Below are 12,201 nucleotides of genomic sequence, written 5' to 3' on the forward strand. Positions count from 1 at the left end.
GATTGCCCTATATAAAGAATTTGTGTTCCTTGTCAAATCATCTCTCAAGGCATCAGGCTTATGAGTAAGGTAGAATGCCCTTAGTGTTTCAATTTCTGGGTTGTTTTTTTCTGCTGCAGCCCCTCACTGTAGATTACAAAACATTTACTGTGGTTGATGTAATTAACAGTTTTAATGACTTTGTTCCTACTGCAGCTGTTTTCCTTAATGTACTTGTCTGTGACGTAGTTGACCAGTTATTTCTTCTAAGACATGGTGTAATGTATTGTATGGATTGATTGCATTGACTGTGGTCAACGGTTTTGATATGCTACGATGCAAATACTATGCACCAATGTCTTTATCCCACCTTCTGTTCATGAAACGTTTATTCAAAAAGTGATCTAGCTCGTAGTTGTTGTTTTTTTAATTACTGATGCTTATTTTTGGCTGAGTTTTGCTTGTATATGTATGAGGGCTTCCCAAATTCATGGAAAAGCAAAGTGTTAATTTAAGTGCTCCCCAATTGGTGATTGTGAGAGCTCTGTTTATTTTCCCGCAGCTGTTCCTGCAAAGCTGGTCTTTAATTACAGAGCATGAGGACACAGCTCTATTGACTCACAAATCCCTCTACATTTTTTTGTGTTTGATATACTGGCAGTAGTTAGGTAATGGGTAAAAGTTCATGATGGGGTGCAACAAATGCCATCGTATTATATTGTTTCACCGTTCGTTGTATGCAGTTGCAGTTTCATCTAGCCTCATCTATGTGTACTACAATTTTAGCCATCACTGATATTCAGAGAAAAAGAAAACATTTAAAAAACAATTAAGTTTGAGTTGTTTGCTAATATGTACAACAATAAAGCTAAGTGATTTTGTCACAATAACACATATGTACAAGGACCTTATGATTGTTCTCCATACAATACAAGTTTGACATTGTTGTTGTTTTTTTCTCTTAATCTCTACTATCTCTCTCTCTACTACAGGGACCTATCCAACAACAGGATAGGTTGCTTCCACCCTGAAATGTTCCTAGATTTGGGCAATCTTTTAAAACTGTAAGTTATATGTTTACGTAAAAAAAAATGGGAGCAATTATTATTTACTAATAAGCATTAATGCAGTTATTATTAGGCACTATTATAGACTTAAGTATAACAACTCCAATCAAGTCATTTAGAACCCTTTTGATGAACTGAGTGGGGAATTGTAAGTTTGACAGCTGTTTTTCTGCTTACAGGAATCTGTCTGGGAATATCTTCTCCACTATGACTGTGGGACTTTTCACGCACCTTTTGGCTCTTCGAGTGTTGTAAGAAAGAGCAATTCATATTTCTATTTTATACTTAGCGATCGCAATTGTCACTTGCTGTTCTCACCAGACACTTCGGTACCGAAACTTTATTCTGTGACTGTCAGCTGAAGTGGCTTCTCTCGTGGACTCGAAGCAACTCCGTTAGGATTGGCAACAACACAGTATGCATGTTTCCCACCCATCTCCATGGCTTGGAGTTTCGCAATCTTCGTGGACAGCAACTCAGATGTGGTGAGTACCTTCATTTCTGATTGAAAGACATCCAGACACAGACATTTTACAGGATTTCTTATTCCTCGGTTTAAAAGTGTTTACAGTTAACATTACAAAATGCCTTTCTAACCTGTTCAGATAGAGGTGAATACAACTAACAGTTTGAACTGTTGTCTGAATGTGGCACAGAAGCAATATCCATTGAGTGCTTTCAAATGCATTCAATGCTATGATTACCAAACTAGGAAAGTGGGTCCATATGAGGAATTAAGTAGACGCACATGAACTATAGACATCCCTAAAGTCACAGCCTTCCGGTTCTCAACCACCCTCCTCTTTCTGTGTCTCCTTTGAATGTTTGAAAGTATAAGGCACTTTTATGAATCCTACATCAAATTGCCTGTCAAATGGCAGCAACATCCAAAATTGATTGTATACAAGTGGAGGCAAAGATTGTGTTGCTGTTTGGAGCAGGTCCAAGGAAATGTCTAGCCCTGTATTGAACACCCGCGGAAATGATTCCCAAGGTGGTACAATTTGCTGGAAAGGCTTGAGGCTAATCCTGGTTCATAAATAAAAATGGACATTCAGTGGCCTCGGAACACAGCCACTGTCACGTGACTTCACGACCATGCTTATAAAAAGTGCTGCATGTCCTGATTCTGGAATGTCTGCAGTGCACAGCTTCACACTCCCATGGCTTCCTATTATTCGAACAAACTGAAATAAGGAAGTACGTATCCCCTAACCATACTATAAATGCTCCAGTAGCCCACATTATACAACACTCTTCCATCAAGATGGACAAGCAGGGAGTCAAGGAGAGTCCAGAGGAGTGGTCAAGGCAGTCCTCCTTTATCAACTGCTTTTTATCTCACGCAGGAGCAGCAACGGCATGTGCAAACGATGAGGGATTAGTCTGACCTTGACAGGATTTGTTTGTACACAATGCAACTTTGTGGGCAGGGTGCCTTGGTGTAATTAATTAGAATCACATTCATTTGCATTTGATGTTAAGTCTGTAGAAAAGACAGGAAATTATTTTTCATCACAAGGATGCAGAACTTAACCCTTAAACCATGCACTCAATGTGACAGTGATGCTTGAAGACATGCTTGACACAGTAGTTTGCTGACCCTGCAGTTGTATCCTATCTTCGTTTCCTAGATGGAGCTTTAGAGGTGCCGCTCTTTCATTTGATCCCTTCCCAGAGGCAGCTGGTTTTCCAGGGAGACCGTTTGCCTCTTCAGTGCACTGTCACTTACTTGGACCCATCTGTTGAGCTGCACTGGCATCACAATGGCCATGCTGTATCTATACAAGAGGACCCTGGTGTTTATGTGGAAGACACCTTGCTTCATGACTGTTGTCTGCTTACCAGGTACACGCTAGAAATTGAATGATTTATGGGATGAAAGAAATGTAGCTGGTTGAAGGTTGATGAGCCGCTAAATAGAAAGTTGTACACCTACTCGTTTTATGGGTAAATTTAACATTTCATATCTTGACAAGGACGCTCCCCATTTGCTCATCACCTCTGCGTTTGGTGTTTTCATTGCAAAGACGTAAAATTATATGTGCTAACGACTCTGTGATGAGGTGATGTTCATGTTTCTCCGGAATCGTAACCATCATTAGCGAAATATGATGACTTGATCATCCACTGAACTCTCTTCAGCCACCCTATTTTGAATGAAAAACACATTACAGCACAGCGATTTCACCTTCATAGCCAACACACAGAATATATGTAAAGACCCTGACACATCCCTCCTTTCCTTCCATATCTCTCAATCATCTAAAGTAGCTAGGATTTAACTTTAGTCATTGGCGCCCTTGATAAGGATCTGAAAGGATAGGAAAAAATTGACTTGGCAGTAAGCCAACATCTCGGCGCAATCTGCAGCCCGTCCCGAGAGAGGCTGGCCTTCCAGCCTATCCCGTAGATCTTACTGCTTAGACATTAAGAGTAACAGATGCTGAAAAATAATTGTTGTAATAAAAAGTAGAAACCTTGCATAGTTTTAATTTTTTTAAAGATCGCCCTGCAACCAACGACCAATTGCCTCTTTGAAAATAAAAATTGATGAGCTGCTGACACAGGTTTTGTACATTTAAAATGACCCTGATGCTTTATGGTTTAGTTAAGCAACAAGGATGGCAGCTAATTATAGTATTTGCTTCATCACATTAAAACGTGTACAATTTCCCTCATAGAATCAATATCATATTATCAATAGTTATTTTATGTGTTGGACTGTTTTGAAAATTTGATGACTGATCCTTTGGTGACGTAGAACATAAGAAAACTGGAATTTTTTTTTGTGAACATGGAAAGGTTGGCAGAAATGGTCCTGCAGATTTGCACAAATGACGCACGGAGGGATTCATGACATAAGGAAATTACTTTTAGTCCCACCCAAAACAGTTGTTATTTGCATTGGTGCACCAGCCTTTCCCGATATCATGATTCTTCTGGATGTTTTCATGCCAAGAAGCTTAGCTTTGCATCTTCCTTCCTTGACGCCGGTCTCTTGTATTCAATCCTCTGGACATGATGTAAACGGCCCTGATTTCTAATCACTAGATCAGATCAAATACATTTTGTAATAGGTACAATAAATGTAACTAAGGTGACTATTTTTAGGAGCCATAGGAGAAACATGTTAAATTCTTCAACATTGCTCCTGCGGGCCTACTTACACTTACCCATTGTTGGCCTCAAGCAAAGACAAATAATGCAATTTGTTCCACCACTGGGAGCTCATGTAGGTCATGTTTGTCTTGGCACCTGAAATGTTTCCCATCGGCAGAAAACCCACAAGGAGCAGAAGTAAGTTTCACATGCGAGGACTTTATTACACAGTTCAGTCCAAACAGAAAGTCAGCCTGTGCAAATTTCAACTTCAGTGTTCCAATTCAAATGATGTGCTGAGTATGGTAGAATTTTGACATTATTACTTCATTCGAGTTTTTCCAGAGAGAAACATTTCAATCTAAAAAGTCTGTTCTTTAATACATTTTCCCCTCGCTATGCTTGTTTAACCACAGTGAACAAATGATGAGTCACAGTTGCACCTGTTGGGGATTGTCACCTTGGATCAATGTCCTGTGAGTCATTAGGCTTCACTCCACATGTCCCTTCAGTGAAGACTGAATACATAATATTTAGTACGCGGTTTAAGGCCTATGTCTAGATTTGACACATGCTGTTGCACAGTCTCAGTGAAGTGACCTCTGAGAAGAAAAACTCAACAATGTACTGTAGGTGTTTAATTCTGTTTGTTTTACGTTTGTCCACATGAGACGTCAACAAATTGTGTACACGAAATAGATTTAGGCAGAAGTGTGATGTTCACACTTTTCTTGTTTACCCATTGTTTGGGTATCTTTCATGGAGCCTTCAGTTCCGTCCTCACATTGTGCCATCGAATTAGCATGTGTTATTTGCTGCTGCAGCTGCGTTGATAAGATGATTTGTTTACATTTCTCTCAGTGAACATAACAGCCCTGAGACCACATGGTTCTCCGATGTGTGCCAGACTCCTGCTGAGTAATGGTGTCAGGCCAAACTCTCTGTATTAACTGTACTAGCAGTAGCACTGGGACCATCCTGTGAATCATGTTTCATTAATCAAACATTTCAAAAGCCTGTGGCTAGCTTCAGCAGATACTTTGGCTGTATCCCTCTTAATCCTTTCCATTTTTAATCGGCGTAATCTTGTACAAAATGAGGAAGAAAATGGTTGTAGAATATTACCGCTGGAATTACATGTGTCTGTGGGTTTTGTGCCATGCCTTTGCAAATCTGCTTTCTTACACTTGATAGTTAATGTGCCAAATTTGAATTTTTGTAGTGGAAGACAGTGTCTTCACAGTTTTTAGAGGTTGCTTGACAGCGTTTGTTTTCAATTTGTATTTGAATCTAATGCTGACAGTTCCCTCCGGTGTTCTTATCATTATTGAACATCTTTCCGTATTGCATGCTATTTCTGCTTTGGTTAATTATTTACAAATCAATTTTCTAGGTGACAATGCCATTTTAAATTAGCCTGCCAGTCAGTCATTAATGCAGCAACAAAATTATTAATACCTTGTAGTTGAACTGAGATGCAAGTGTAATGTTTTGGTTAGTGTTCCTTGATTGGTTGAAAGAGAACCTTATTCATCTAATTCAGTTTTACTTTTGCTGTAACTCTTGTATATTATATGGTCGTTAAATGGATATTACCTCTTGTAGAAGTGCAATGTATGAGTCCCCACACTGTAAATTGATAAAATAGACCCTCATTCATCCACCATGGGGAATTTCACAGACCTCCGTAGCATCGACAAATTTTTGTCATGCAAATAAAAAGCAGTATAGCATAATTAGTAGTAGTATTAAGTAGTAGTCGTGTTTCGTCCAGGAAAGAAAGTGCAGTTTTTTTACACAACAGGCAACAAGGCCAGATTTTAAAATTGCATTGGACAAAAGGACAAATTGAAATGCTGTTGTCTCAAAATCAACTTTATTCAAACAATTTGTTGAACATCAGCTGGTAGCACTAATGTGCCTATAAGTCCACTGGGTCTTTTTACCGCAGTGGTGCAGCGTTAGTCTGTATGTAGGTCAGTGGCTGATAAATGTGCCTTTTCTTTTAGCTTTTCACAAGTGACTGATTTCTTCATGTTTCATTATCAGATGAATCTGGGTGACCTTTTTCTCATAATGTAGGAAAATTACACTGCCCAATGCTGAGCTACATTCTGTCATCAGCTTTGCTTGTTTTAGTTGGATGCAGCAGTATAGTAACGGGTAAAAGAGAGTGGCTTCTGGTTGTGTTGGTGGGAAATTTTTACTTTTGCCATCTACTGTATTTATTTCTGACTTAATTCATTTCAGTTTATAGTTAGATGCCAGGCTTTCATAATGATTCCAGGAAGCCTTCCAGATGTGTTTTTTTTAATATTATGTTCCCCTTTTGCTACTGTTCTACTTGCCTTACTTGGACCCGTTTTAACCAAGCTAAATGGAAAATCTATTTCTTTAATAAGGAAAAACACAAAAAAAGGCTCACAATCTAGATGGTTTTGCGGCATAACAAAATGAACAAAGCATTCACATTGGGTGAAAAGGTTTGAACATCAGGTAATATTTTTATTTGTTTGTACCTTATATGCTGTTATTACTTTTAAAGACAAAGTTATTCAAGTATTTTTCTTTGATTCCTTGTTTACTTCTCCACCAGTGAGATCATCCTTACCAACATTGACGTGAGCCTTGCAGGCACCTGGGAATGCCTGGTGACTAGTTCCCGTGGCAACAGTTCACGGCAGATGGAGATAGTTGTCCTGGAGATGTCTGCACCATACTGTCCTGCTGACCGAGTCACCAACAACAAGGGGGAATTCAGGTGAGATACTGAAATGAATGCTCTACTGCCTTGAAATCGGAGCAATAACAAATTATCTACCAAAAATTATGGTTATTGTGAGCAGATAATTTCTGCCTTAGATGTAAATCTTGTAGAAAAGTAACAAGTGTAAACATATTTAGTTTCATGTGGATGTCGTGGATTAAAAACATGACACAAGATAATTGTACTTAACCACTGCAATTTCACAGATGTAGATTTCAATAATGCTTACTCTCGATATTGGCGGCCATGTAGCAAGAAAGAAGAGGGCAGGAACTTGCATTTTGAAGCATCAGTTTCAAAACCTATTGTTTGCATACAGAAATATACACAGATAAGACACTTCACATGACTGACCTTTACTGAACTGCTACTTTTAACCAGGGTGGACTTTTTTCTTTTTTGTCTAAATGAAAAAAAATGTACACTAAGACTCTCCATTAAAGCCCATATCCTCTCTTGTCACGTGAGAGTGCAGCTGTCAGCCTCTTTGCTTTGCCACCCTCCTCAACTTCATAAGCACACAGACTCTGACTCTCTTGGTGCACTAACGTAATGGCCTGGAAAATGAGGCCCCCTTTTTCTTAAGTTTGGGACCATTTTCATTCCATTTATGACCAGGTAGTGAAAGTAAGGGCAGGGAAATGATCAGGTGCCTTCAAAGCAGATGATCTTCGGTATTATGATCCTTACAGTATTATCGTTGATGCCAAACTCCTCGGGTGATGTACAGTTATATTTTAATTTCAGCTGGCCCAGGACTCTTGCAGGAATCTTGGCCTTCTTTCCTTGCGCTCCTGCAACGTTTGGTTCCGCTCCTCACCCTTCAGGCGCTGTTCCTCAGCCATCCAACCATAAGGAGAAGAAAGCATGGCGCCGCTGTGATCGGACTGGACGGTGGGATGAAGAAGACTACACTCAGTGCCCATATGCCAGTGAATTCACACGTGTACTACATGAGCTTACCCAGGTATCAATAAGGAAGGTTTGCGGACTAGCATATTTGAAATTGTGATGCCACAGGGTGGGCGATATGGCTCATTTTATATCATGATACCACAATATTAAATCAGCTAATTATATATGTAGAGTTCATCAGAAAGGGACAGTATTGGGGGTGATTCATGTGACAATGTATTGGTGATTTGGTTTACACTTTATTCCAAATGTGTTTCAGATAATAGTATTTTTAATCTATACATAGTTGTCTCTTTTCTTTCATAATGGATTTTAACATTTGTTTGATGACAGATAACCATCAACACTAGCAATGCCCAACCTTTGGTGGAGCAGTTAGTGGTCTTCACCAGCAGAGCAGCTCACTTTACTGATGTAATGGATGTCATCTTCGTAACACACTTAGTCGAGCGACTGACCAGGCTGGCAAAGAAGCGCAAAGAAGTAAGTGGAACCCTGAACTCAGCGATGTAATGTGGTACAGGACATTTGTCTTTTTTTTTTTTTTTTTTTTTTTGACGAATGGATCCTACCAATTTGTATCTTCTGACTAGAATGACCAGTACCGTGTCATGTAGGGAGGGAAAATTGTCTTTTTGTGAACGTATCCTGTGTATTTGGCCAAAGAAAATCTTTGGCCCTTAGTCAGATTGAATGTCATGTAGTGCTAAGTTTAACTCCAATGCGTCCAATTAACCCTAACAGGTCACAAGGGAGAAAATAGTATTAAGGTTTATTTGAAGACTGGGTAAACGGAGGGCACATGCGTTAGTCTAATGAGAAATAGTAAAACGAGGCAACAATGAAAAGTGCAGTAAGTAAATAGCAAGCTGTCATCTTGGGGACACAATTACTACCCTTCAGAGCTGCTAATCTAAATTAAATCTCTTTATAGTGAATGAACCCACTGTTCATTCCTTCACAATTGTGACTGTTGTTGACTTGATAGGTAGGTGTGAATGATCTCTTAGCCTATTTTATTTCCAATTCCCATTTTTTACATTTTTATTATAATTTTGTGCATGTATATATTGAAATGCATGTCTTCGTATGTCCCCGCAGCTTGGAGACTATATATCCGAGATAGCCAGCAACATGATGCTTGTAGACGAGCGTATCCTGTGGATGGCCCAAAATGAAGCAAGAGCATGCACTCGAATTGTTCAGTGTGTTGAACGCATTGCTGACGTGGCACTAACTGGAGAAAATCAGGCTATATCAAAGGTATTATTAAAAAAAATAGTCATATTCTAATTTTTACTTATTCATCTTCCTGCCGCTCTTCTCAGGTGTCCGCTAACATAGCTATGGAGGCCTTTCTGATCCGGCCCTCCAACTTTCTTGGTCTGTCTTGCACGGCACTCCAACAGCCTCCACTGTATGATGCATCACCTCGACTGGAAACCCATTCTACCAAGGATTCAGGCACTAATACTATGGGCGAATCCTTCCTCAACTTTAAATGTGACACAATAAATCGAAGCACACCAGCCAGTCATCTCCGAATGGTAACGTAATCAAATCTGCTCTTACTTATGATTTTGAGTAGAAATTGCTACCTCAGGTCAGAAAACTATAACGGCCAACAGACCAGCCTGTACAAAACACATTTACATGCAGTGTATTATTAGTAATGGAAACTAATATATAATAACGTGTGCACGCTGTTTGGGGAATGCAAAACATCTTACACGAAAACATCACGCAAGGGCATTATTTTGTAATTATTTGACTTAAAGATTAACACACATTGTTTGCCACTCCTATTTGCTATGTGAACATGGAAACTTTTGAAATTATGACACCTGTTTCAATTTTCAACATGACAGATGGCAGGGATGTGTGTGTAATTGTTATTTGGGAGTCAGTGAATATTCTTTGTAGCTGTCACTATAAATTTGCTCACTCCTTGAGACACCATCCTTTGACATTCCCCGTGGTAAATACTTTATCTCTTCAGTAAGTAATATCTTTATCAGCAAATACTCTTGAATAAGATAATCCTGCCCTTGTGTAAGTAGTATTTATCTATAACATTTGGAACATTCTTCTTAATGGCTAGTTACTTAGTATTGAAATAATAATAGAGGCTGTTAGTACGCTGGTCTGCCAAGACCGAGTCAATGGACATGGTTGTGCTATTGGGCTTATTCCACTCCTCTAATCTTCTTCTCTTGTGACACTGCCATGTCTCTGTGCTTTGGCACCAGCTTAAGTACTTTGCTACATTTTACCTCAGGGCTGTTCATGCAACTCAGTGCGCATGTTCCTGCTGGCTTATAAGTCACACTTGGTCAGGACAATGCAACACTCAATAATTATTCCCAACATCCCTCTTTAATGTTTCCAGATGGACGTTTTAAATAGGAGGCTGAAAAATCACCTCCTTGAGGGGACTAAATATAGGGAGACATTGAGGTGCTACTTAAATGCTCTTGAATGTGCAAAGCTGTTGTCTCCTGGTAGACACAGCGATGGGCGTACTGGCGTTCTAAATTAATGAAGTTACTAATGGCTCTACTTATTTGTAGTAATGCATAAACTAATCAATGTTTTAATCATGACACACCTATTAAGCAATGATGCCTGACTGGGCTTGAATAAGATTTCATTGTAAATCAATCATAAGGTCAGGTTAGGTGGATTGTGTAAACAAACAGGAGGCACACATAAAAGCTGACACAAAAGTGAGTCAAAAATATATATTTTGTTATGAATAAGAACAGCCATTTAAAAAATTTGACCAGTTGATTATTTAATCTAGCACAGTATGTGTTCGGGAGGACGTTCGACATTTCTGTATCTGCCCTTCAAAATGGATAGGACACATGGTTTCAATGGCTTGCAGTGAGTACAGATACTTACAATACCATAGCATTCCTCACCATTTATATGATGAGTGTAGTTATTCACCACAGCTCAATAACTCTAAGGCAAAACAATTCATGTGCTCCATTTGCTTTCTTGTTGTAAGGACTTTAAACACACATGCATTTGTTTGTAAAAAATGTAATTACCTGGCTATCAGTGCATGCTAAAACCAATCCAGAGGAGGTGAATGAAGTGAATTAGCACTAACTTTGCCCAAGTCATTGTAGAGTAAGGTGAAGACGTGTTTATTCGAGTGCAAATTTCTAACGCTGTGCAATAAATTTATCTTATGCAACAGAAACGGGTAATGAGCTTCTAGAGGGTTTCCATGCAGATAACTGTCTGTGTTTGGTGCTTTGCCTGTTCTCGTTTTATTTTCCATTTGCAAAAATAGCTGAGAAAGGCATTTAATTCGATATCAAGTCCCTTTTTCAATCATCATATGCAAAAAGATGGGAATATTTGTATACATACTGGATTTATCTACCTGAAGGTGACATTTCCTTTTACTAACCTTGAGAAAGAACTCAACTAATATTAATGTGGCACAGTTATGATACTAAAATTACATCATCTGTATTGGACAGTACCAACGAATAATGCGGCAATGATGTGCAATATGTACTACTCTTCAAGATTTTGTTTCCAACCATTGGGTGACTGACCCAAGATAGTTGTCTGCTAAGCATACCGCGGGATGTGTTTTTTCTATTTCGGCCCAATAACGACTTGACCTTTAGCAGTTTTTTACCCTTTGGTTCCACTGTGGATAGTGATGAAAAGTTCAAAGTGCAAGGACAAATGACAACTTTTCCAATATGACAAATCAAGAGGTTAAATACTAAACTTCTTTGGTTCATGGAAGGTAACAGTTTGGAATATACCTCTTTCTTCCTTGCAATTGACAGGTAATTAGTGGAAGCCTGTTGGCTGAACAAGCAGTGCATTCCCACCTCTTTCTCCTCAGACAGCCTTTTTCTGCTCCACAGAGCTTCACTGTCTTTTTAATTGCTCGACGTGGGTGTGTTTATGTACTTATTTTTCCACTTGAGGGCTGGTGGAACTGGATGAATTTTTGTATTATTGTTTGAGGGTTTGGTTGTATGTATGCATCAGCTGGCCTGCAGGTTAAGGCTCTATCTGGGGACAGTGTTGCAAGAGAATTGAGCCAGCAGCTGCTGTACAGCAAAGGGAAACACAAGGAACTGAAACAACCAAATATGACCCAGTTTACCTCGAGTCAGTAAACACAGCACTTTTTATATATAAATCTTTAATGTTGTCATAATTTGCCTGTAATTGGAATATGTTAGGACCAAATGTCTGCAATTTTCTCTGAAGAAAAGCAGATTTGCTAACCTATGCATCCACAGATTGACCATAAAGTTGTTTAGGAAGATCTTAGATGTAATTATTTGCCCTGTATTTGACAAACAAGATACAAGGAGTTAATTACATGGG

At 39.0% G+C, this 12,201-nt stretch overlaps 1 protein-coding gene across 4 annotated transcripts in view; it reads left to right on the plus strand.

The window, feature by feature from the left end:
* Window positions 1-12,201, plus strand: part of adgra1b (adhesion G protein-coupled receptor A1b) — a 57,465-nt gene that overhangs the window by 10,159 nt on the left and 35,105 nt on the right. For 2 of the 4 annotated variants that reach the window (XM_077729074.1, XM_077729075.1), the window contains 9 exons: window positions 972-1,043; window positions 1,226-1,297; window positions 1,368-1,531; window positions 2,681-2,894; window positions 6,745-6,909; window positions 7,663-7,882; window positions 8,164-8,313; window positions 8,932-9,093; window positions 9,159-9,377. In XM_077729074.1, the coding sequence (XP_077585200.1) occupies window positions 972-1,043; window positions 1,226-1,297; window positions 1,368-1,531; window positions 2,681-2,894; window positions 6,745-6,909; window positions 7,663-7,882; window positions 8,164-8,313; window positions 8,932-9,093; window positions 9,159-9,377 (1,438 nt within the window). Of the gene's footprint in view, window positions 1-971; window positions 1,044-1,225; window positions 1,298-1,367; window positions 1,532-2,680; window positions 2,895-6,510; window positions 6,645-6,744; window positions 6,910-7,662; window positions 7,883-8,163; window positions 8,314-8,931; window positions 9,094-9,158; window positions 9,378-12,201 lie in introns of those variants that run through there. The other 2 variants (XM_077729076.1, XM_077729078.1) reach the window with 2 other exon arrangements.

This window comes from Stigmatopora nigra, chromosome 12, assembly GCF_051989575.1.
Source record: "Stigmatopora nigra isolate UIUO_SnigA chromosome 12, RoL_Snig_1.1, whole genome shotgun sequence".
Lineage (NCBI taxonomy): Eukaryota > Metazoa > Chordata > Actinopteri > Syngnathiformes > Syngnathidae > Stigmatopora > Stigmatopora nigra.